The sequence below is a fragment of the Leptidea sinapis genome, chromosome 26 (assembly GCF_905404315.1).
Source record: "Leptidea sinapis chromosome 26, ilLepSina1.1, whole genome shotgun sequence".
Classification (NCBI taxonomy): Eukaryota; Metazoa; Arthropoda; class Insecta; order Lepidoptera; family Pieridae; genus Leptidea; species Leptidea sinapis.
Window position 1 is genome coordinate 6842738 of NC_066290.1, and position 23589 is coordinate 6866326.

Consider the following 23589-nt stretch of genomic DNA (forward strand, 5'->3'; position numbering starts at 1 on the left):
AGGAGATTATCGCTCATTGCAAGTTATCGTTTACTAACTTGATTAAGTAATATTTACACTAGTGGCTTGGATTAACAAAACCAGTTACACAGTTTTTCAACTTTTTACTAATGATGAACATGGACAAAATTTTACGATTTCATTGTGAATCAACTATCAGTGCAGGTCTCCCTACTGTTGCAAGAGAGGAAAGTTCATAACTTAACTATAATTAACTGAGAGCCCTCACGGGATTCCTCTCCGGCTATTGCAAGCTAGGTGCCCATAGCCAGAATGGGTCTCAGTGAATCAGGGGCGCAGATTCTGCTGTGAAGCCGCTGAAGACCCCAAACACGTCCTACTGGAATGAAAGGCCATTCCCGGAATCAGGTTGGGGTGCCTTAAAGTAGAGGACGTGCCCTGCCTTGACCCTATGAGGATCCAACGCCTCTTAATAGTAATAGGCCTTGAGGATACCCATAGGCCCAGAACGTGACACTATAACGAGGGGAGTTCCTCAGGGCTCTATTTTAGGGCCTCTTATTTTTATTATATATATTGCAGACATAATTAAAAAAATTAAACACTGCAATTATCAAATCTACGCTGATGATATACAGCTATATTTTTCTTTTTCGCCACACGAAGCCCAACAGGCAATAGATATTATAAATGCTGATCTTCATGAAATATTCATGTGGTCTGAAAAAAACTCACTGATTTTAAACCCGAATAAAACAAAATTTATGATCTTCGGCAATTGTAACGGCTTAGAGTTAATTAATGAATTCAATGTAAGACTACTCATTAATGATAAGGATATCGAACGCGTACAAGAAGTTCGCAATCTTGGGTTGATAATGGATGAATCTTTAAGATTTGAGAAGCATATAAATAAAGTCATTTCCAACAGTTTTTATAGATTAAAAGTTTTGTACCAAATTAGACCATTTATAACCACAGAATTGCGCATACGTCTTTGTGAGGCTCTTGTTCTATCCAAGTTTAACTATACCGATACAGTGTATGGTCCGAGGCTGCTTGGCAGAACAAGAAAGTCAATACAAAGAGTACAAAATGCATGTGCTCGTTTTTGCTGGGACATACCGGCCCGACAACACATTTCTCCATACCTCAAAGAAGCAAATATTTTAAATATGGATGCTCGTAGACGACTTCATTTAGCCACGCTTCTTTTTGGTATTATTAAGACAAAAACGCCAAAATATTTATATAGTAAATTGGAATGGCTAGGTCAGCGCAGCCAGTTAAATTTTGAAACAAGGTTCGCATTCAATGTCCTGTCAGTCCCACTCCATCATTCCGCCTCTTTTAGAGGAAGTTTTAGGTACAGTGCCACCAAGTGCTGGAATGATATACCACCACCGTTTCGCAATCTGAAGACTGTTGGAACTTTCCAGAAAAAAGTTAAAAATCTCATCCTTACGTCTATTTAAATTATTAAGTATCTGCTTACAAATTATGTGCATAAGTCCTACATTATAAGATTTATCTTATTAATAATACATAATGGGATCGAAGTTTTAGTTTGTTTCTGCAAATATTTCTAAAATTGCTGTTATTTTAATATTTATGTATGTATGTATATTTATGTAATATTCTGAACAAGTAGAAGCTAATTTCAAATTATCATCTTTAAAAATAATATGATGGAACCTTTAATAAAACTAAATTTATTTTTTAACATTAATAGTTACTCAATGGGTCACCTGGGGGCTGCTGAAAATCAGCGCTGTGTTGGTATTATTCCAATGCAGCATGACGCTGAGTCAGTTCCTTTTGATAACAATGACTGCTACACAGTACTTTTAAATTAAGATAATCACTATAATATTATGCATACATTTGTTTCATTTTTTTTTTATCATTTGTATATTTTTATGCTAAGTATAAGTTTTTAATTATTATTTTTTTACCTCTAAGTCTTTTTTAGTTGTATTATTCTGTGTGGTTTGTGTTTGTTATTAATAAAGTTTTCATTCATTCATTCATTCATTCATATAATATGAACTTCGTCACAATAAGGGCACACGTTCCCTAAATAGTAGCCTCGATTTCCAAATCTTATTTTTAGGTACAGGAACTTGAGGGCATGCGCGCTAGCGCAAGCGAGGGGCACAATAGTTCCTAGAATTAGCCTGAGTATATTTCAATACCCAAATCTTAATAAAAAAATAACCATAATTAAGAATAAAATAATAAACTATTAGTTGTGCAAAAATAAAATGTTATTGCTGCGTTTCATGCGTTGCAAAATACAAAACCAGTTGAAAACGTTCAAATCGACTACATACCCAGTAAGTGTATCTGGTAGAGCTGGCGTGTAGACGTTGAGGAAGAGGCAGTCCTCGTCTCCTTTGTACGTGTCGAAGAGCATGAACCGGTGAGGACAGACGGCGCCTTCTTCCAGGGCGTCCCGGACGCCTGACCAGGGCTCCAGCGGGGCGGGGGGACGGAAACGAAGTGAAGCCCGCGGCGACTGTGCGTACCTGATCATGAATAATATGAAGCATTATAATAATACAGAAATTTTAATATTTAACAAATTAAATTGGTAACCAAAATTTAAATAAAGATCTCGGGTTCCGTCCGAGCGCTCTTTCCAACTGAGCCAACCGTTTGAGTACGCATGGATCGTTCATTTTGGTATATCTCAATCTGCAGGACCTACTTTATAGCTGATAGCCTCCTCAACCCCAATAATTGCATTTAAGTCATTGAGATATTGCTCTTTGAAATCCAAATGCCTTCTTTCCACTATCGGTGATGATCGTTACTTGTATGATCGCCTGTCATCGGCATCTTAGTCGTTGATCATCGTACGTAGACGTAGTTGAAGGGGACGTAGTTTTCCAGAGACTAGGTTCAAATCCCGTACTAAATAAACATAATAGCTTCATACATAAATTTTGATAAAATTAAAATTTGTGCGTGAAACCAACTATATACAAAGTTTATGTCGTTTCACCTAGATTAAAATTACTATAACCTTTATAAATATTTCCATCACATCCATTACCTACATCTTATTCTTACGTTTAAGTTTGACACTTAACTACAACAGCAAAATGAAGGAAGGCATAATATTGTGTAAAGATAAATATATTAAGTTATTATTTATATAACAGTATTAGTGAAATAAAATTAATAAAGTGCCCAATTCGGATACCACAGAATACAAGCAACAAATAAATAACTACTTAATACTCCGTCCACGTTGTTAAAAAGGCAGAAAAGGTTTTAATTTTCTCAAAACTAATTGCTTTAGAATTCTTTTTGATTTCTGCGCCATATCGAAGATTAATTTTTAAACCATAAAACCTTGAAACGTCAAACCGATACATCAATACACAAATTTTTGCAACGTTAAAAAATAAATGAGTCGGCGCTTTTACCAGCGTAAAGTTACGAAACATGATTTGAGCGAAACGCAATAACAATATCTCAGCGAACGTACCAATTACGCATTTCAACTTTTATGCATGCAGTTATTTTTTACGCGTGAATAAACCTTTCAGAAGTGCTATTTTATGGTACTGTTACGGCCGTTACCAATATACAATCTACAGATAGAGCTAAATTACTACCTTCTACTATCAGTAATTAGCTGTCAATAATCTGAAGCTGTTCCAATATACCCGATAAGTCATTCTCATCGCCTTATATTGGGACGCGTGAATTGCAATTTCCCTACAAACTTCTAATCGCTGGTAAGCATTGTCCATTGGCAGACAGCGTGTACGGATAAGGTGAGCTACCGTCGATAAGTTTATTGGGACAGAAAAGTCAACGATAGTTACGATTTTTATCTCAAGTAAGAGATAGACTGAATATTGGGAACGGCCGTACTTTAATACAGATAAAAAAAAGTTAAAATTAATTAACTAACAACAGAGTTGTTCGTGCTTAAGTTTGTTTTTATGAGCAACAATTACCAGACGAAGAAGACGTGCTTCTGAAGGTAACTGATGCACCGTGCCCATTATGATGCAGCGTCGCTGAGGATTCTTGATTGAACCCAAGACGTTAAGTGGTAGGTCTCATTTGCCAAATCACTTCACTAAGGCGGCCTATAATACTTGAGTATTTCTTAGCCCAGTAATTTCACTAGTTAAAGCCCTATAATGCTTGCATATTACAGAAAAATTCGCCATAGTGGTACCCACCAAGTCGGCATCCCGTTTAAAGAAGCCTCGCACTGATAAAAATACAATAACCGCAAATTATCAGAGGGACAAGCTTTCATTGTAGTGACGTCAGTACCGTTTGTAAATCTGTTGGATGAATATTTTTATGCGTGTGAATTTTTTTTATCGTTGTTTTGTTTGCCATTGTTATTAAGTTTTATTATAGTTGCTACAGTTTCGTTAGGGTTCGAAATAGTCTATACTTTACAAAACGTAAGCATATTTTTAATGATCTCATTTAACTGATAATTGTAATCTTATCGAGATTTCTACTGTCCCACAATTTATAATGTTCGAAAATAAAACTGTTTTACGTCCATGGAATTACTAGCGTATCTTTTTTTATTTATGAAAATAAGGCACGAGACGATGTGCGACGTGATGGTACCTTCCTAATTGATACGCTTTGCCCATTACAATGCAGTGCCACTCCGGATTCTTGAAAACCCAAAAATTCTGAGCGGCACTACAATTGCTCGTGACCTTGAGACATAAAATGTTAAGTCTCATATGCTCAGTAATTAAGCTAGCTACGGCGCCCTTCAGACCGAAACACAGTAATGTTAACACATTACTGCTTCACGGCAGAAATAGGCACCGTTGTGGTACCCATAAACTAGCCGGCATCCTGTGCAAAGGAGCCTCACACTGTATCTATCTATAGGTGATTTATGTTAGGAGATTATTATACTCGTTAATGTGCAAAACTTTCATTTTGTTAATACCGGATATAATCGACCACGTGGCCCACTTTACATCCGTTTCCTTTATCACTATAGTCATTATCATTTCCTCTATTATATGTTTTCTTTATTATTTAGGATGACACTATTGTGTCGTCCTCTGTATTATATTTAAACCTATGTCATCTAATAATACGACTTCACCGCTCAAATTGGTGAGTATGTGTATTTTTTTGCGCGATTTAGACCCACGACGCGACAATGGCCCGGGTAACACATTGCAGCGTGGCCGCGCGGCCAGCTCCGCGAAATATGTATACATCGGGAGCGCGGGGGCACACAACGTCTCGCTCCGCCCAGACACTCTAGGTCGTTGGCAGATACAGCACCCTTAAACGGCCAGATTTCGTTCAAACTTCGTAGATTTATCGAGGATCGATGAAAATACATTAGTTTCATAAAATTATTCAATTTTTTCAATTTGCAAAATAAGCTTTTTGTTTATTTTGTATAATTTTCATTTATCGTCGATAAGGCAGGTAATTATGTTAATTTTAAATTTCAATCATTATCTTATATTACCGATTTATTTTCGAATACCAAAGAGAATTTTGTGCTTTTTAGCGTGTTTTTTTAGTTTTTTTTTAACTATTACATAATATTATTTTAACTTAGGCTGGCTGACACACAAATAATTGTATTTTATTAATATTAAAGGTTTAATATTTGCATAAGACGTGTATTAAATTATATCTTTATATTAGTTGTTTTATACTTTTCAGCTATTGAAGTCGGTTTTTTTAAACGTAGTTTTTTTTGTGTCTTTTATGTACAGTTGTATGTCATTTGACATTGTCCATAAATTACGTGAGATGAACAGAAAATTAAAAAAAACACACGTAATTTATGGACGGCCCCTTGGTAGAACGCACTTGTATTTGGATTTTGAACGACTTTTTGGAATACTAACCTTTGGAATTCAAAGATTTGTTGACATTTTATATTATATTTATATACTATAGAATTGTGCTCCTAGTATCACTAACAGTACCTTATTCCTTTGAAGCTGTAGTATGGAATTTGAGCACTTGTCCTCGAGACGACTCTTCTTCCACGAAGTGATCCGAGGCTCGTTGTGACTATGGGGCCACCTCCGACCCTCATGCGGTCCACCAGGGCGTGCACCAGTCTTGCGGCTCGCTGTGGAACATTCTGGAGCCGTCTCAACGCATGTTTCAGTCCCACAGACTCGCTCACTGTACTTGATAGTCTTCTCCATGCTCCTGTCACCTGTGTGAAGAAATATTATCGTGTTGTAAGTTATATAATACACGTGTCACAAAAATATTTCTTCATCAAAAGGTATCTGTGTCGCCCTGTGCTTCCCCTGGGCATAAAAAGAATAGGTCCCAGGCCTAAGGGTATCATAATAGGCGACTAAGGGTATTTACCAATGGGAGACATAATTGCACAGGATGCCGGCTAGATTATGGATTGACCACAACGGCACCTTTTTCTGCCCTGAGGCAGTTATCTGTAAGCATTACTGTTTTTCGATCTGAAGGGCGACGTAGCTAGTGGAATTACTGGGCAAATTAGACTTAACATTTTATGTTTCAAGATGACGAGCACCGCTCAGAATTTTTTGGTCTTTCAAGATTCCTGGGCGGCACTGCATTGTAATAGGAATGGCGTATCAATTACCATCAGCTGAACGACCTGCTCATCTCGTGCCTTATTGTCATGAAAAAGGTGTTCTTTTTATGTGACGAAGGACACCTAAATTTTCCAAAACTAGTCGTTGCCAACACGGATGACCCCTGAGACTTGAATAAATAAAGTTATTAATGTCTCACGAAAGTATTAATAATTTAATAACAATTGAAGCAATCAGGTAATAATTGCAGTAAGAAGTAACATAAAAGCAAATGTAAACATAAAACAACGGACTTAGTGTTATGAATATTCATATAGTACCTACCAAACATAACATTCTATATGGTATTGCGTCCTTAAATAGCATGATAATTAAAGTTGTGTCAGATAAATTTAAACAACCTGCTCATTTTTGATACATTTTCATTAACCTGATATCATATTCGAAAAAATTACGTAAACGAAACTGACGTAAATGATATATAGTTACATTACAAATCGTTTACGGAGTGTATAATTACCATATTATCGTATCATGATAATTCTGCGTGTGGCGTACACGTCGTCGTCAAACTGGATAGTTGACCAAATACCTACTTCACTGACATTAAATAAGTCAACCAAATACGACATAATCTTTTTCGGTAACTAGCAATGACGTTCTATACATATGGACATATCACTCGCAGTCTGATAACGGAACGGCAAAAGTGTGCTTAAAGACAATGTAAGCACACTTTTCTCCTTAGTCGTGTGTCAACTGTGTGTCAATTAACAAGCCTAAGTGTGCTATAAAAATTGCTTAAATAATACATTAACGACTCAAAAAAAAGATGGTGGGACTTATCATCGGTACGGTTATTTTATTTATATAAGATTGATATGCAAAAAGCGGAAGTAATTTAATAAAAACGAATATTTTTTCATTAATTATGGTACAATACGAGGACTGCACTAAAAGTATCGGGAATGGAATATTTCCACTGTTCCTGTCATATTAAAATCTTTTTAATTGAAAACTCCATGATTTAAAAATCGAATACCGTTTATTTATTTAAAAAAAGATTCTCGGTCTTGTCACAAGGTCTTTTCAAACTTGTTTAGTCGTTGAGAAAATGGAATTGACTTGAGAAAATTCTAGAGCGATGATTTATTATGACTTTCGAAGTGGTTTAACACAAAAACAGTGTGTTGGCCGGATGATTTCTGCATTTGGTGATGAAGCCCCATCCAAAACTACAATTTATCGCTGGTTTGCTGAATTTCAACGTGCACGTGTCAAGCTCAGTGATGATCCCCGTCAAGGTCGTCCAAAAACTGCAGTCACCAAAGAAAACGTTGATGCTGTGCGTAAGCTGATTGAGGAAGATCGACATGTGATATACCGCGAAATTCAGGCAACTTTAGACATTGGCATGAGTCAAATACAAATAATCTTGCGTAAACAATTAGGTCTAAAAAAGTTGTTTTCCCGATGGATACCGCATTTGCTCTGTGAAGAACAAAAAGCGGCTCGCGTTACTTGGTGCATCAGAACTCTCGAAAGATTTCACGTAGGATCCTCAAATTCTGTATATAACATCGTATCAGGTGACGAATCCTGGATATACGCGTACGAACACGAAACAAAAAACCAGTCACGAGTTTGGGTGTTTGAAAATGAGTTAAAGCCAACAAAAATTGTTCGTTCACGGAGTGTTGCAAAAAAATGGTGGCCACGTTTGTCTCCAAAACCGGCCATGTTGCGACTATTCCTCTTGAGGGACAAATAACGGTTAATGGTCGTTTCTGAACTTCGTAAAGAGAACTGCAACCGCCGCATCATCCTCCATCACGACAATGCGAGTTCTCACACCGTGCACAGAACAAAAGAGTTTTTAGAGCAAGAAAACATAGAATTATTAGACCATCCGCCGTACAGCCCCAACCTAAGCCCTAATGATTTCTATACTTTCCCTAAAATAAAGAATAAATTGCGTGGTCAGAGATTTTCATCGCCTGAAGAAGCTGTGGACGCCTACAAAACGGCCATTTTGGGTCCCCAACTTCCGAATGGAATGGTTGCTTCAATGATTGGTTCCATCGTATGTAAAAATGTATCAAATTTCGTGGAGAATACTTCGAAAAGGAATAAATACATTTTTATATAGTAATGTTGTGTCACTTCCTTGATTCCCGAAATTTTCAGTGTATTCCTCGCCCTCGTATTATTGACAAGTCCCCAGACAAGACCCACTTGTCAGAATGGGACAGATGAGAGGACACAATCAGAAATGTATAGACATAGCAGTCGAAGGTTATTATAGTGTCATTTGTAGCATGTGCCATATTTCGGCTTTGATTTTGTATGAGGTGCATTGTCTATATGTATAGAAGGTCATTAAAAAACTCTTTAAAAACTGACTTGTCATTTTTTATTTAGGTACTTAAGGGAATCTACGGTAATTTGGGTAAAAGTACACATGAGATTATTATTATTATGAATTGGGGATTAAAATGCACTTAAATCCTAGGATCTATTGTGGTGTCGCTAGCTCGCCTACTCTCGACTTCGATGTCTAAACAAATTGACTAGGAAAAGAATCGAGGCTACTAACTAGAAAACGTGTTACTGTGCCGAAATTTAATATCTTGTGTGATAACTTTATAACAGAGTACTAACCAGTCGTCTCATGTCTCTTATCACTGTAACAGCAACAAACTCTTAAGAGGCGCAGTGTGATCAGAGGGTTTAAGCAGGGCACGTCCTCTGCTTTGAGTGAAGATATTTTAAGATACCCCAACCTCATTCTGGCAATGGCTTCGCATTCCAGAAGGATGTGTATGGGGTCTTCAGCGCCACACATGAGATTCTTACTTTTCAATCATATTTGTATTGTTTTAGAATGAGCAGAGATGCAATCGGTCTGAAAGGTGCCGTAACAAGTGAAATTACTTGGCTAATAAGACAACATCTTATATCTTAAGTGACGAATGGAACTGATAAATGTTTTAATTGGACACGCTCTTGTTGGTTGAAAGAGTAGATTTTTTAGACAGTTTGTGGACAACTGTAACATTCCTAAGCCAGCAGCATCAGAAAATCGCTTGCAGAGTTTTTTTTATTTCAATAAGGGACGAGACGAGTAGGACGTTCAGCTGATGGTAATTGATACGCTCTGCCCATTACAATGCAGTGCAACTCCGGATTCTTGAAAGACCCAAAAATTCTGATGAAGATGTTAAGTCTCATTTGCCTAGTAATTTCACTAGCTGCGGCGCCCTTCAGACTGATACACAATAATGTTTACACATTACCTATTGTTTCACGACAGAAATAGGAGCCTTTGTCGTACCATAATCTAGCCGGCATCCTGTGCAATGGAGCCTCTCACTGGTAAATTGGTATGCTCTTACTGAATAATCTATATCTGCTTGCACCATAATATCGGAGCACGTTTGTTGTTTATAAATGGGTAACATAAAGGCGCCTTATAAAGTGGATTACTTACATCCTTGAGCAGAGAAGCAAGCCAACGCAATTCCACGTGGAGTAATTCTAAATGTTGCTTTAATTCTTTTTCGTTGCGATCACGAAACCGTGAGAATATTAGGTAATTTTGTTACTATTTTATGATAATATGTATGCAGAACACACAATGTCTCTATGAGTTGATGTATTATTAGTCACGTACCTCGAAATGAAATGATGAGAAAATTTAAAACCCGACTTGAAAATAACATGTCAAAAAACCTAAGCTAAATTGGGACCAGGATATGAAAAAAATAATGATTGGACAGGAGACGGAAAAACGGACTCCTTTATTTTAAAGTTGTGTTATTTTTCAATATTCCTCCAAATTTGACTGCGCAGAAATACTGGGTCACACTAAGCTTATCGAAAATTTATTTAGTATCTTTAATAGATTTAAAAAATCTGCAATGTTGAATGTACCAACTTTACTTTTCAAAAGTTAAGTTTCTACCAGGAAACTTGTATTCTGACGTGACCAGCCCAATATTACTTTAGCATTCAGGCATTTTAAGGCAACTTTGCTGTTCTCATTTATTTGTGTAGTGATTCAAGGTAGCAACATGCAAGACGTCCTGACCTATTACAATGCAGTGTGGCCCAGGATTCTTGATAGAACGTAAAATTGTTAGTGGCCCTTTGAGACTCTCATCAGTCCAGAAACTTCACTCGTGAGACGAACTCAACGGCCTCTCTTTTCAATCCTCCTCAGTCGTTCACTCTTGGCACAATAGTCGTGGCCAATGGATTATTTATTCGGTTACTTTTATTGTTTATATATTTTCAATTATTTTCTCTTAGCCATGATTTTTTCAGTCACAAAGTGATTACACCGGTTTTACCTTATTGCGTTAGTCGGGAGCGCGATCAGGCAAATTTTATCAACGTAAAAATATACCTTGAATTATAAAATTGTGTATTCTGCTGTATAAATATAGAAAAAATATTCGCTATAATTATCCTCGCCTTGATAAAGTTTTCACGTCTGTCGTGTGGTCCTCCATTTATAAAATATGTAAAAAGTAGCTGACCCGAAAGAAATTAGTTAACATGGCAACGTAGCATGAGTAGATGAAGGTGGTTGTTAGTGGGTTGATGGTGAGACTTTGAAAATAAAATTTGAGAGGATTTCCGTAAAATCCGTTCTAAGCTGACCTCTACTAGACGAAAATAATTAATATTCCTATCAAATTTCAAGTGTCTGTGCCATTCGGTTCCAGAGTAATCGTGATGAGTCTATAACAATTAAATGTAATAAATTCAAGAAATGAAAAGTTAAACAAAAATTATAATGAAAAACGACTTAATAACATTTCTATTATATAAAAGATATATTGACTTATATAATTGAGATCTTAAAATTTCAATGCAGTCGGTCGAATAAAGAATCTTGAGTGGAATTGCATTGTAATGGGCAGGGCGTATTAATTGCCATCAGCTAAATGGCCTGTCGCCAGTCTCCTCTCGTCGCTTTTTCAAATGGAATAGGAGGACAAACGAGCGTACGGGTCACCTGGTGTTAAGTGATCACCGCCGCCCACATTCTCTTGCAACACCAGAGGAATCACAAGAGCGTTGCCGGCCTTTAAGGAAGGTGTACGCGCTTTTTTTGATGGTACCCATGTCGTATCGTCCCGGAAACACCGCACAAGGAAGCTCATTCCACAGCGTTGTAGTACGCGGAAGAAAGCTCCTTGAAAACCGCACTGTGGAGGACCGCCACACATCTAGATGGTGGGGATGATATCCTAACTTGTGGCGTGTCGTGCGAAGGTGGAATTCGGCGGCAGTAATCAGGTTAAACAGCTCTTCGGAACACTCCCCGTGATAAATGCGGTAGAAGACACACAATGAAGCGACGTCTCTACGCAACGCCAAGTGATCCAGCCATTCGCAGAGCACTGGTTCGCTTCTGTCATTAAAAAATTGAGAATATAGATTTAAAATTACCTTCATTGAGTTGAGACTGCTGGCCGCATTAGCGACGACATCACCGAGTGCCGCAGGAGGCAGCGCCTCTATCTTCATCACCCCCCACACACACATCACCACATACAAGCACCACCATCGCGCACTCATCTTGATATACTTTACATCACAATCCCTGACACTAATAATTTTTTTCACTCCGATTGTTTTAATATACTTTTACATGTTCAGCAGTTTCGACAAACACTTGGAAATACTTGCGTGGTCCACGTTGTTTCTTGTCAGTCTGAAAAATACAAATGAAGTTTAATAATACGTGCCTCAACAATGGGAGAATACTAGTTATTCTACTATTACATATTCTTTGGCCATTCCTTGGGATCACCTTTGTACGGGATGCCGGCTAGATTATGAGTATCTCAACGGCGCTTAATTCTGCCGTGAAGCAGCAAAATATAAGCATTACTGTGTTTCGGTGTGAAGGGCGCCATAGCTAGTGAAATTACTGGGAAAATGAGACTTAACGCCTTATGTCTCCAAGGTGACGAGCGCGGTTTTGTACCGCTCAGAATATTTGGGGTTTTCAAAAATCCTGAGCGGCACTGCATTGTAATGGGCAGGTCGTTTCAATTACCATCAGCTGAACGCCCTGCTCGTCTCGGCCCTTATTGTCATATTAAAAAAAGGTGTTTTGTAGTCCGACCCGTGCAGGTATTTCGTATTACGAATTTAAATTATATGTAATTTTAATTGTTGTACAATAAAATATATATAAAAGAAAAAAATATTTTTTGCACTTATTTGTAGATTGTAGATACATAATAATATATTGTAAACCAGATACTTTTACTCACTATCCGAAATATTTTTTTTTCTACAAATGCATTTTTATACATTTTTTCTGCTCAAAACGTTATACAGCCATATTAGACAAGTATGAAATAACAAGAATTTTGTAGACAAAAAATACGTTTAGTTAAATAAGTCAGTTATTTTTTCGCAAAAAGGTATTAGTTTAATTATTAGAAAGGTTTTCAAGGAACTTTCTTCCACGTACAACCAATCTGTGGGAGACCAAATGAGCTTCCTCGTGCGGTGTTTCTAGGACGAAACGATATATGTACCATCAAAAAAAGCTCGTAATCTTTTGTAAAGAGCTGGCAACGCTTCTGTGATTCCTCTGGGTTTACAAGTAAAGATAAAATTGTAATATTTGGTTTTGTACAATAGTGGTTGATAAGCTTAATGACATCATTGTAAATAATTGTAAAATTAAATGTTTATATGACTCTATTACATTTACCACTTTGTTAAACACGAAAAATAAAATGATTTAATCGCTTTTAATTTTAATACAAGGGATATTGCAAAAAATATTGTAAGCTTTTTATAGTATCTATAAAAATGATCTGTTAAGCTTCTTAAATAATGCGAAGGAGTTGAAATTTTTAGATTGTATTACAATATACACAGAAACGACTGGATGGAAATCCAATTGTATTTATGTTTATAACAAACTAGCTGACCCGGCAAACGTTGTTTTGCCATATAAAGTATAATTCACGCGATAGTTTTATAAGTAATAAAATATTGCCTATATATATATTGTACATCATTTTGTTCTATTGTCAATAGTTATTGTATCGCACGCAAAAATAGGTTTTCGATTTTACACCTTGTGTTACAAAATAGCAATTTTATAACGGATCCCTAATTTTGAAAAAAAAAACATAGCCTATAGCCTTCCTCGATAAATGGAGTACCCAACACTGAAAGAATCATTCAAATCGGACCAGTAGTACCAGAGATTAGCGCGTTCAAACAAACAAACAAACAAACAAACAAACAAACAAACAAACAAACAAACAAACAAACAAACAAACAAACAAACAAACAAACAAACAAACAAACAAACAAACAAACAAACAAACAAACAAACAAACAAACAAACAAACACTGCAGCTTTATAATATTAGTATAGATGAGGAAAGCTAAGCTAAGAATTTCTCACTAGAATTGAAAACCCATTCGTCTATGCTGACGAAAAATAACATAACATATCAACATATATAAATATATAACATCAGCTAAAGCTGAAATATTAAACTGAAACGATAATATTAAGTTAAAGATATGATTAAATTAGTTCAAATTCAATAGAGTTCAAAATTATTGGTAATATTGAATTATTAAGGCCTTGTAGCCTGAAATAAAATGATTATTATTATTATACTTTTTTTTTTAATTTATTCTTATTTTATACATTTATATACATATTATATTTATAAAAAAAAACAATATTACAAATATATTATTACTATTATTAAGTTTATTATCGACAACCACAATTTAACAAACCTCAAATTTCTCAATATCGTTTTATTATTACGCAAGCAAGGACGTTTTATTTAGTAGAGTTATATAAAAGACACTGTGTGCATAATTTCACAAGAAACATTAATCACAAAATATTACAAGCGACTTACATTGAGCCAAGAAAAGCATATCGTACGATTATTGTCTGTGGAAAAGACATCAACGCGCAACGTTTCTTTATACAAATATCATATTTATCAGAACATTAATAATTGTGGAATTATTAATTTAATTATTATTGATTAAGAATCACTAAGTTTTACTCCTCTCCAAAAAATATCTATATGTATAAAAAAATATCTTTAGGTAGAAATAGTATTGTACCGATTATAGTAGGGGTGAGGTTGTATCATTTATTTAATTTCAATTACTACACACTACAGTACAAACATCTATACTCATCATAATATAAATGGTTGCACTTACCGGGATTCGAACCCGGGACCTTTAGCTCAGTGGGTTTGACCCCCTGAAATTGATCGAAATAAGAAAACAATCAATATAATCTCAAAAGAAGTGTTAAGAAAAGAAGCCTAAATAATAGGGGTTAAAGTATAAAATTGCCCTTTTTAAACGGTTTTATTTAGCTCACCCCGTTTGTTTTATTTATTATTCTTGGGTCAAATTTAGTAATTCAAATTTCACCCTCTTCCTGTCAACCGATTAATCTGAAATTTTGTATACACTTTGGATTTTGGTGACAATACAATTATGTTTATTCATTATCATTACAAATTCAAGATGGCCGCCGCTACAAAATGGCGGATAATTTATGTTCTATTAATCCCATCAATATGGGTATCAAATGAAAGGGCTCAACAAGCAGAATACAATATACTATAAAAAATTGAAATCCAAGATGGCGGCCGCTACAAAATGGTGGATAACGTAGGTTTTATCAATCCCATCAATATGGGTATCAAATGAAAAGGCTCAACAAGCAGAATACAATATACTATAAAAAATTGAAATACAAGATGGCGGCCGCTACAAAATGGCGGATAACGTAGGTTTTATCGATCCCATCAATATGGGTATCAAATGAAAGTGCTCAACCAGTATAATACAATGTACTATATAAAATTAAAATCCAAGATGGCGGCCTCTACAAAATGGCGGATAACTTAGGTTTTATCAATCCCATCAACATGGGTATCAAATGAAAGGTCTCAACAAGTAGAATACAATTTACTATGCAAAATTGAAATCTAAGATGGCCGCCGCTACCAAATGGCTGATAACAATTTTTTATCAATCCCACCAATATGGGTATCAAATAAAAGGGCTTGACAAGAAGAATACAGTGCACTATACAACCTCAATATTTAAGATGGGCGCAGCCACCAAATGGCGTATTTTTTTGGTTTTTAGTACATTTATCTTAAACATTGCAATATATGTTTAACATAAAACCGTTTAACTTAAAAAGTTTTTTTACCTATTTTTTTTTTGTAATAGATATCTACCTCGAATTGACATAGAACCTTCATGGTTTGAGATTTTTGAGTGAAACTTTTCACATGGTACCTTTGTAGTGCTTTCAGCAAAATGTGCAACATTCGATTATCAACTTTCAGTTGTTTTTTATGCAGCATAGACAAGAAAGATGGATACTTCGAAATTAAGTCATTTTTTCATTTACGCGGCAGAAACAGATCGCAATAATAACGTTGCGTTTGGAGAGGGGACTGCTAATGAACGCACCATGCGATTTTTGTTTAAACGCTTTCGTGATGGAAACTTTGATTTGAAAAACGAACCACGCGGAAGACCGCCTACAGGCAGACACATGTGAATAACAATGAATGGAATGAGATGGTGGAAGCCGATTTGAGCCAAAATAACCCAGGGATAGCGGCATGGTTTAACGTTACCAACAATATTGACACATTTGCGTCAAAACAATAAAATATAAAAAAAAATTGGCACTCATGATTGGACTGATCTGCAGAAAGAAACGCGTGTTGAAACTTGTTTTGCCTTGTTGAATCGATACAGAAATGAAGGATTATCGGGTCGAATTGTGACATCGGATGAAAAGTGGATTCTTAACGATAACCGTAAGCGAAAAATGCAATGGCTGACCCCAGGTCAAACGCCGCAGAAGTGATCTAAAGCAAAGCTTACCAATTAAAGGTTTAAAGTAAAGTAACTGTTTGGTGGTCTGATGGTGTTACACACTATATCTTTCTCCGATCTGCAGGTTAAGCAATAACGGCAGATGTCTACTATGCCGAACTCGAACTCGCCAGACGTTGCTCTTTTTTTTCGTGATTTGGATAATTTTCTACGTGATAAAAAGTTTTTTTCTCCGGAGGCAGTACAAAATGCTTTCACACAGTTTGTCGAATCTAGATCACCACAGCTCTATCGCAAGGGCATATTCCTATAGATGGCAGCAATGTATAGATAATAATGGTAATTAAAAAAAAAACGAATTTAAATTTTTCAGTACAAATCGGCAATTTCATAGTTTAATTTAATACTTCTACTATTATGTAGTCTTTGGTAACAGTATCAGAATAAGCGCTTACGTGGGCAGCCACAGTATAAATTACAAAACGTTTGTTTTGTTGTCAGTTGTCTACAGAACGTCACATAATATGTTCAAATTATCACACAATAGTAATGATCTTCATACAACCGCGCTCTATATTGCATAACACAAAGTCACGGAACTGAGTTTACGTAAAGTAAGGCGATATCTTTGGTCGTTATGTAACATGAAATTACATCCCTAACATACCACACCGTAGTGAGTTTTATATCTAAAGCTGTCGCACTCGTTGTTACGAAATTCCTTTCTAGAAGTTTCGATGTCTTTATATTCCAACTGTCATACCTACGCACTTTTTGAAGCGTAAACTTCTGAGAACGTTTTTTTCGCAAGTCACGCTCGGCTTTGTCGGCTTGGGTCGAATAATTGGGACTCTGAAGAAGACACTTCTGTCTTATGTATATATACCATCCGGTTACATTATCTCTAAACCTGACGTCGATGACGTCACATCGTCGCTTGGATACGGTGTGCAAAACAATCATAACTATACTATACAGATATTATTACGAATAAATAAAAAAAGGTTTATTTTGCCAGTACTTGGTCAGTACTATAGATTGATATAAAGGTGTTGTATTGTGATGCTGATTATTATTATTATTATGAAGAATCAATGAAAGAATCTTGGTTAAGTAAAGAAAGCTTTTAGTTTTCTGGTAAAATTATTATAGCGACACAGAACAAAAAAAAGCCGGAAACGCTCTTGTGATTCCTCTGGTGTTGCAAGAGAATGTGGGCGGCGGTGATCACTTAACACCAGGTGACCCGTACGCTCGTTTGTCCTCCTATTCCATAAAAAAAACGTAACAACGAAAACTTTAAAAACAAAGCAGTGAGCAGTAACGGTAATGAAGCTGCAAGCCGTACTGACGGACCAACAGGACGAGCGCGAGGGGGTGAAATGGGACCGTTCCCATTTGAGGGGGCTTTACGTTCCAGCGAAGTCCAGAGATAATGTGGCAGTGAACCAGTACCAAAATAGGTTTTTTGCACAGAGAAAATAAAAAGTAATAATAATAATAAATTTGATTAAATTGAAAATAGAAAGAAATCTTATACATAATAACTTGCAATGTGTATGAAAATTGCAGTATTAATGATTTATTCATTGTAATAAAGGTTTTAAAAGATAAAAACATTTCATAGCTCGGGTCATTTGACCCTATACCTATTTAGGTAGTTCATAGTAGATTTTACAACGAGTGCACAAAACGAACCATTTTTATCCGAGACAGCCCGAGCCGAAGGCGAGGTCTGATAGATGCTGATAGTAATGTCGAGGATAAAATGGTTTTGTGGACGATGTATAAACTCTGCTTTTCATTTCGATTGCGAGAAAATAAAACAGTGGTGTAACATAACATTTCTTTGATTAGTATTCAAAGTTAAATTAGTACAGATTTGAATACTGAAGGAAATTGTTTTTCCCGGCATATTAACGTTATTTTTAGAATTTGTGAAGATATATAGAAGACGTATTGTGAGATGATGGCTCTGACGACAACAAGGAATCTCTAGATGTAGAAGGGAATGGCTCGCTTGGGATTAAATTAATGGCTTCTATTATAAAGTCGGTAATCTTGCTTTTGTTCTCTACGGATTTTTCGATGTATCCCTCCGCAACCTGATCCGATTTCGACCCGCCATGTATTATCAGCATTGTTAAGTTTGCTCCCGAATAGAAGGGTGGCTGAGGGCCGGTGGAAGCAATGACCCGTGTAATTTTCGGGATTTTCAAACTTTTTTCACATATACCTACTTCCTGACACACTTTCTGAGAATGTAGTGACTAGTTTTTCTTTTCTCCAATTTACAAAATTATCGTAAACTTTGAGATATTTTTCTCGAGACTTCGGCGGTAATATCTGTTGCACAACTCTCTGTGCATTAATTTCCATAAGCGTATTAGGAGTGCTACATCTTCTTCTTCACTGGACATTTTTAACAATTTTAGCAAATTTGAAGAAATTAATAAACTCACGAAAAAGCATGATCTGTTTCCCGCCGATTTTTTTTAAATTTTACGACATTGATTTAAAAAAAATAATTAGGCTTGAGCTCCAGACCTATACAGCCTACTATTAAATTATTTTGTAATATAAATATTTTTTTAATTAATTAAATAACCTACCAACCTACTATTTTAATTTTAATATCTTTTATGTCTTAGAAAACACATGGCAAATAAATTAAATTAAATATTATAAAATAACAAATTCTATCTCTGAACTTTTTATTGTGTTTGGCTGTATGGCTCGTTTTCTTTGCCTCAATATAGATACATTTATGAGTAGATACGTTAATGCACTTGTGCACAAAATTGAGTTTAGTTATCCGATACCTTGGAAATGGGGCAATGTCCCCCAGCCTATCTATTTTAACGTTATTGTAATAAAATTTTATTTAAAAAAATATTGCTGCGTTTCTTTCGCCCGTTTGGTCAGCTCGGTCAGGTTGACGTTTGATTAGTGATTTTAAAATATTAAGTTGAATGAAAACATATTTTTCAAAAACTTTTAATTGATAGATAAGCCAATGCATCACCTTATGGTAATTGATTGAATCAAATGGTCTTTTACTAGAAGAATGACCACATCAAAGACAGCCTTAAATAAATCAGATACTTTTGTTGTAAAAACTTTGAAGGACGCGTTTCTCTAAGATTAGACCTGGCTAGGTAGGACTTTTGTCTCAATAAACCCTGTATCACTTACACATATTGCTTAAATATAATATTTATACTATACAGGAGTATAAACGTGCTCACTACGATTTGGCGTATATAAAGACTTATTTGGATTGCTAAAGATTTTTTACTAGAACTGAGAAGAAAGATGCCTGGAATATGATTGAAAGTCAAACAAACGCGTTATCCTAAAGATGAGAGATCGTTTTTATGGCCCTCAAAATGTACTATCATTTTAATCCTAATCGTTAGGAACCGATTCCGGAATAAGCAAAGTACTATAGATATAAAAATAGGTATTAAGTAACTGTATTAAAATTGCTCCTTTTGATCTTTAATATATAAAATTCTCATGTTGCGGTGTTTGTAGTTAAACTACTTCGAAATGGATTGACCGATTCTCATGAAATTTTGAGTGCATATTGGGTAGGTCTTAGAATCGGACAACATCTATCTTTCATCCCCCTAAATGTTAAGGGTGGTCCACACGATTTTTTTTTTTAATTTTTTTGAAATTTTTTTTTAATTTGTTTGATTATGAGTCAGCATTAAAAAATACATACAACTTCAAATTTTCACCCATCTACGATCAACAGTTACTTTGTATCGCTATTTTAATATCGGCAATACAACGTTTGCTGGGTCAGCTAATATAATATAAGATTATATAGTGAAAGTGACATAATACAGAATGGCTAGGTATACATAAATCCATATTTTATTTGTGAGGCCGATAACGACTCACGTAACTAACAGGTTGCACATTCTAATTCAACAGGAAGTCTGACAAAAACATTATTTTCAACAAAACATCAGTTGTATTTTATTACAAATACTAAAAATAAACACGGTGTGCAATACGTTTTGGTTAAAAAGCTAATGGTTAAATAAACCATCATCAACCCTTTAATCAAGAGCAAAATTTAAAAAGGGGAAGAATATCACACCTGACTTAGTCAATCTCATGAAAGAAGACCCGCGCCATTAAATGGGACTAATTAGGTATAATTCTATTACTTGTAACAGTTTGTCAAATCAAGTAAAATAAATGTTTTAAAATTATCACTGAATTTTTAAGGGAAACCTGAAGAGACCAAAGAGTGTATTATAATTACTAGGCTAGCAACATTTCTTCATATATATGATTGCTGCGCCGCATCCGCGAGACTTCTTTCATGAAATGGACTCTACCTACAGTTATTACAACAGAGTTTTATAAATTTGTAAGAATTTAAAAAATAATGTCTGTTGATGTTCTTTATTAAGATCTTTGCCGGCAACTCAAAGTGACCTAAATTTTGTAGTTTGCTCATTTGATCATTAATATATGTTCAACTACTTTTCTCTCACTTAAATGATTATTAATGTAAGCTTAGATTATTTATACGTCCAGATAGAGCTTCTTGCTGCTAGACAACCGATGACAACAGGCCAGGTTCATTACTTTAGTCTGCGTAACAAGCTACGACGTTTTCACAGCTGTCACAGTCTATCTAGAGGTATATATGATCTAAGTATTAAAAAAAGACCCCATGTTTCAAGTTTGGCTTGTATCCAAGAGTTTAGATATTAGGAATAAATTTTAATAAAATAGTAAATTTTCGGGTAGTGTGAATAAAAAAAAAGAGTTCAATGGAAGGCCGATTCTTCGGTGGAGGACGCATTCACCCCTAAATATGCCATGCAGGCAGTAGGCCTGTACGTGAATCATTAGTTTCCACAGTGGTCCAGGACCCCTAGGGGTCTACGGGAAACTCGATGAGAAATCTATAGGTTGACGTGACAAAAAAAATGAGGGTTCACAATTCGCAAGCGGGGGTCCGCGAAATTCTGCTTTCAATAGTGAGCTGTCAAAATGTTTATTGATTTATTTTTTATGTTTAATATTTATGTTCAACTCAATTTCACCGGGAGGCTCCAATGCACATGATGCCGGCTAGATTATGGGTACCACAACAGCGCCCATTTGTGCCGTTACGCAGTAATGTGTAAGGATTACTGTATTATGGTCTGAACTCCATAGCTAGTGAAATTATTACTGGGCAAATGAGGCTTAACATCTTATGTCTCAAGGTGACGAGCGCAGTTGTAGTGCTGCTTAGAATTTTTGGGTCTTTCAAGAATCCTGAGCAGCACTGCATTCACGTCCCTTATTTCTTAAAAAAAAACTAATTCAATAAACATTTCTTATTTCCTGAGTGCTTAAAAAATCGACACCGCCTTATATATTTACATATTTGCCTGCAACAGTTTTTAACTTGTTTGTCACCTTCCTAACATACAAAATAAGCCGGTTAAATGCTAGGCAAAAAAAAGTAGGTAAATCAGATGCAGTCCCAACTATAACCAAGCGGAATGTCATTAAAATAATAATTAGTTATTTGCACATTTGTCAATTATTAAAGATTGCTAAAATCAGATAGTGGTTTTTAGAAGAATTTAGGTTACTCGCAAATTACATAAGATTAATAAATAAACACTCAACACCCACTTTTCGCCGCTCAGCCGTTTGAGATCCAGAAGAAATGGGCTTATAATAAATCTTTCACTTATCACTTTTTACATAAACAGTCAAATGTCACAAAATAAACGATCGTAGAATGTGACGAGCGAACGCGACTTGTATTCGAACAGTACTGGCACAAGAATGGAAAGCAGCAGAACTGTTACTCAACAATCAACAGTTTAACACCACCCACCAGTCACTACTCTCGTGTTATTCAACGTATTTAATCCTGTTTTAATCTTTGTTGTCATGTGTTACAATTGAGATTGACTGTTCTTTAATGTGTTGAATTAGAAATAGAAATCTACCATAGGGAGTGAGTAGTGACAATAGCTTGATATTGCAGCAACACTTGGTGAACGTCGCTGTGGTGGCAGGATGATCCTGTTGCCGGAGACTCGGTTTCAGATTCTTAAAAGTTATTGTGTGTATATATATGTATGGATATATACATATTTATTTATTTATAATCGCATATAAAATGCTCACAGAATACCTTTATTTATTTATGGTGTATGTGGATGATGCAGCTACAGTACTCAATAACTAACGTTTGAGTGTGTCTGTTGCATCATTTTACATTTTACATATTAAATTGTAATTTGAAATGATTTGTGAATCGATGTACTTAAATGTAAATCTTGATATAAAAGAGTGGCAATGAGTTTCTTGCTACTTCTTCTCATTAGCTCAACCCTTTACGAAGTAGCGGTAGATTCAATAAGATTTTTTTTGACATTCATAAGACTGTCATTTCCGTGACCTACGTGAATAAACTGATTTTGATTTGACTACATCATATCGGTAAGGGGCTATGACATGGGGAGAAGAACTGATAAGAAACTCCCAGCCCATCCTTTAAATTACATAACAACGTAGCCTATTTAATTTAATACTATACGATTTCAGGTGGCCTGCGCAGAACCAGACAAGAACCATGCATCATTATCCTCTATAATCAATTTTTTTTTTATAACTGGCTCCGTAGACTGAATGTCGACGATTCGGCCAACGTCAAGGTGGAGAGATTTTTTATTTTAATTTAGCTGATTGAAGTATATAAAGAGCTGTAGAAGGTCATATAAAGGAATTGACAATTTAGGGCAATAGAAAAAAATATGTTCAAGAGTACCTTCGTCAAGGCCACATTCACACATAGAATGGTCCCTTACCCGGATCTTGGCCAAAAATACTGGGGAACAGACAAATCCCAAGCGAAGTCGTATGATGGCAGAAGTGAAAAGTTTATTTTGTTTTTTTTGAGAAAAGAACCAGGGCTTGGAGGGGATAAAGGGTTGGATAGAACCATAGAATTTACCTTTAGTTTGTTTTGTGATTTGCATTGCATGAATCAACCAGAAAGTGTTTAGACATAGCGCGTAGATCTCGAGGAAAACATTAACTAAATTTTAATGTTCCAGACTGAATCGCGTCTTTAGCGCACGAGTCTGCAATTTCATTGCCAGTTATCCCTAGATGACTAGGAATCCAAGCT

The 23589-nt window shown here is 35.6% G+C and overlaps 1 protein-coding gene across 2 annotated transcripts in view; it reads right to left on the bottom strand.

The window, feature by feature from the left end:
* LOC126972534 (venom carboxylesterase-6) overlaps window positions 1–22220 on the bottom strand; it is a 48479-nt gene extending 26259 nt beyond the window's left edge. For both annotated transcript variants that reach the window (XM_050819365.1, XM_050819366.1), the window contains exons 1-4: window positions 22080–22220; window positions 11988–12252; window positions 5922–6160; window positions 2295–2489 (exon numbers count right to left, since the gene is read on the bottom strand). In XM_050819365.1, the coding sequence (XP_050675322.1) occupies window positions 2295–2489; window positions 5922–6160; window positions 11988–12116 (563 nt within the window). In that variant the 5' untranslated portion in view covers window positions 12117–12252; window positions 22080–22220. The remainder of the gene's footprint in view (window positions 1–2294; window positions 2490–5921; window positions 6161–11987; window positions 12253–22079) is intronic.
* Window positions 22221–23589: the final 1369 nt, after the last annotated feature.